General features: G+C 55.5%; 1 protein-coding gene across 1 annotated transcript; it reads right to left on the bottom strand.

Annotated features, from left to right (window-relative positions):
- Window positions 1-716: 716 nt before the first annotated feature.
- On the bottom strand, window positions 717-2,741 carry MLNR (motilin receptor). The gene is made up of 2 exons (XM_028103429.1): window positions 1,847-2,741; window positions 717-1,105 (listed from the first exon to the last, which is right to left on the bottom strand). The coding sequence occupies exons 1-2, from the start codon at window positions 2,739-2,741 to the stop codon at window positions 717-719; spliced, it is 1,284 nt and encodes a 427-aa protein (XP_027959230.1).

A 2,741-nucleotide genomic window follows, 5' to 3' on the forward strand; every position in this document is an offset into this window, starting at 1 on the left:
TCTTTATAAATGTCATTAGCAGTCACTTTGTAGGGAAGCCAAGCCCTGCAGTTGCTCCCTGCCCTCAGGCTTCGGTGCCCGGGGCGCTGCCTCGAAGCCATGGCACTGGGCAAGCCAGGGGGCAGTCTCAGGGACAAGTGGGCTGCAACACACTTGCTGATAAACAGCAGTTCTGAAAGACGGTATTGTCCCTCAACTCTATGATTTGTTTTCAGCCAGGAGTGAGGTGGGACCCCTGAACATTGGCCTTTACCCACAATTCTTTTCACTTGCTTCCAAAAAATTCTGCTACCTTATGTAGGCATTAAATAATTTCTTGAATAAAAGCTCTAATTATCCTGGGCTCCTTGTATATGCACCATTACATGTATATCCAGAACATGAAAATACAAATACACCCCTGATCTCAGAGGTGACAATTCTCATGGCAGCATCTCTCTCTGACTCATTAACCAGAAAAGGAGCAATCATATTTCCAAAGTCTAGGAGAACGAAAACTTAGAAAACCTCCCCAGAGCACATTTTGTGTTGTGGGATTTCCCGAGGCTGAAATCAACGTCCTTGAGGGCTATGAGGGAGGTGGTTAAATTGTGTACCTTGTTTTTTTTTCAAAAAAAAATCATGCTGACCAAGTTGTCCATCAATTTGCAAAATGCCGACCACTCTTCCCAATTCTTCCTAATGGCATCAGTTCCCCACTTGCAGTCCTTCTTTCCCTACAGACCTGTTTTCCCTGAAGTCCCCACGTTGGGGGAGGAAGCCACTTGCTTGGCCATGCTGGTTGATGACGTCTGTACTTTGGTGCTCGGCTCCGTGTAGCCAGCAGTATCTCCTCCTGTGTCCCCCTCCATGTCCCTGCTTCTGCAGAAACTTCTCTGTCTGGACTGTCTGGCCAGCAGCAGGTTCCAGGCCGCTGCTCTGTACTTCTTGGAAATGAGGTTGTAGAGGATCGGGTTGATGGATGCACTCAGATAGAAAAGTTGCAAAGCAACAATGTTAAAGTACTGAGAGAAGTTCATCATCCGAGAATCTTCTGTATTTATGTAAATGATCCTGCCCACGTGAAAAGGCAACCAGCAAACTACAAATGCCAGAACCACCACCACTGCAAAACAAGACACAGGCACCTGAGTTAGCTAAAGCATCCGAAAACAAGCCCCACCCCCCCGAAACCATCCGAAATAATAAGTAACAGCAAACAAATTGAATAAAACTTTTACCCAGCCGAATCCCACCCCAGGACAACTACCAGGCTGCAAAGAGCATCGACATTTGCTTTAAAACTGCATATATGCGTTATCACGGCTGGACATAAACCAGAAGGAGAAATTGCTACTAACAAGCTGTTCTGGCAGGCTTCCTTCCACAAACCTATTTCAGAGACATGTTCTCTGTACTGCATTGAAAAGAATTCTGCAACAGGTCTGCACAATTTTTTGTTTTGATATGGGCATGGTTCACTTTAGCCTGCAGGATAACTTAAGTTTTTTTAAAAAAAATTTTAGCCTAATGAGCTCTACCCCATGTTCTCAAAGGTACTATGAGTAATTCACATCTGTGGCATCTAACAGAGACAGGCGTTTGGTTTCCCCATCCTGGATCAGCCCGGCTCACGGATCCAACGTTTTAGCGGACCCAGGCATCCCACCAAATACCACACTCCTCGGGGGCGTCCTGGGGTTACCCAGAACTATCAGAGGACTGGAGATGGTTTTCTCTGGAGACGGGCAGGACCGGCAGGTGGAGGCTGGAGCAAAATGACTTAAGGAATTGTAGCTAGAAGAGGCGTGGGGAGACGAGGGGAAGGAGACGCTGGCGTGTTTGGAACAGAGGTGGTGCCACTTACGCAGGACGCGGACCGTCTGCCGGTGGCCCTTCTCGCGCCCGGAGGCGGCTGGGCCTCGCAGCGGGCCCCGGCTCCTCCACAGCTCCCGCCCGATGAGCCCGTAGAGGACGCTGAGGCACAGAAAGGGCAGGAAGAAGTAGGCGGTGGTGACCCACAGCATGACGCGCAGCGCGCCCATCTGAGACGGGCTCGGCCGGCACTCACGACTGAACAGCGCCGCGGCGGCCGCGACCTCCGCGGCCTCGGGCCCCGACGGCGGGGACAGCGGTGGCGCCAGCGAGGCCCCGAGGGGCGACGGCGGCGGCCAGGTGCGGGGCGAGGGGGTGAGCGGCGCGCTGCCGTTAAGGTCCGGGACCGCGTCGATGCCGGGGTCCTGCTCGACGCCCACCAGAAAGAAGAAGGGCCCTGCGGAGAGCAGCGCCACTGCCCAGAGCGCCGCGATGAGTGCGCGGACGCGGCGCCGGGTGACTAAGACGCGGGCGCGGAGCGGGCGGCAGATGGCGAGGTAGCGCTCGACGCTGAGCGCCGTCATGTGCAGCAGCGTGGCGTAGGTGCAGCCTTCGCCCACGTAGAGCGAGAGGCGGCAGAGCAGCTGCCCGAACACCCAGGGCCGCGAGCGCCAGAGGCGGTACAGGTCGAAGGGGAGCCCGAGCAGGATGAGCAGGTCGGACACGGCCATGCTGCCCAGGTACAGGTTGGTGGTGGTCCGCATGTCCCGGTAGCGCCCGATCAGCAGCACCGTCACCACGTTGCCGCTCACCCCGACGGCGAACAGACCGAGGCACACGGCGGTCACCGGCACCAGCGCCCCCAGGGGAAAGGGCGAGCAGAGGCGCTCGTCACAGGGCAGCGGTGCGCCCTCCGCGCCGTCGCTGCGGTTCCAGGGGCTGCCCAT

Source organism: Eumetopias jubatus, unplaced genomic scaffold (assembly GCF_037043125.1).
Source record: "Eumetopias jubatus isolate StellerSeaLion01/CBP00866 unplaced genomic scaffold, mEumJub1_p1.0 scaffold_3, whole genome shotgun sequence".
NCBI lineage: Eukaryota > Metazoa > Chordata > Mammalia > Carnivora > Otariidae > Eumetopias > Eumetopias jubatus.

Coding starts and splice junctions, on each gene's coding strand:
- MLNR (XM_028103429.1), bottom strand. CDS start 2,741: ATGGGCAGCCCCTGGAACCGCAGCGACGGCGCGGAGGGCGCACCGCTG. Junction 1,106..1,846: donor GCAGACGGTCCGCGTCCTGC/GTAAGTGGCACC, acceptor CTTGTTTTGCAG/TGGTGGTGGTTCTGGCATTT.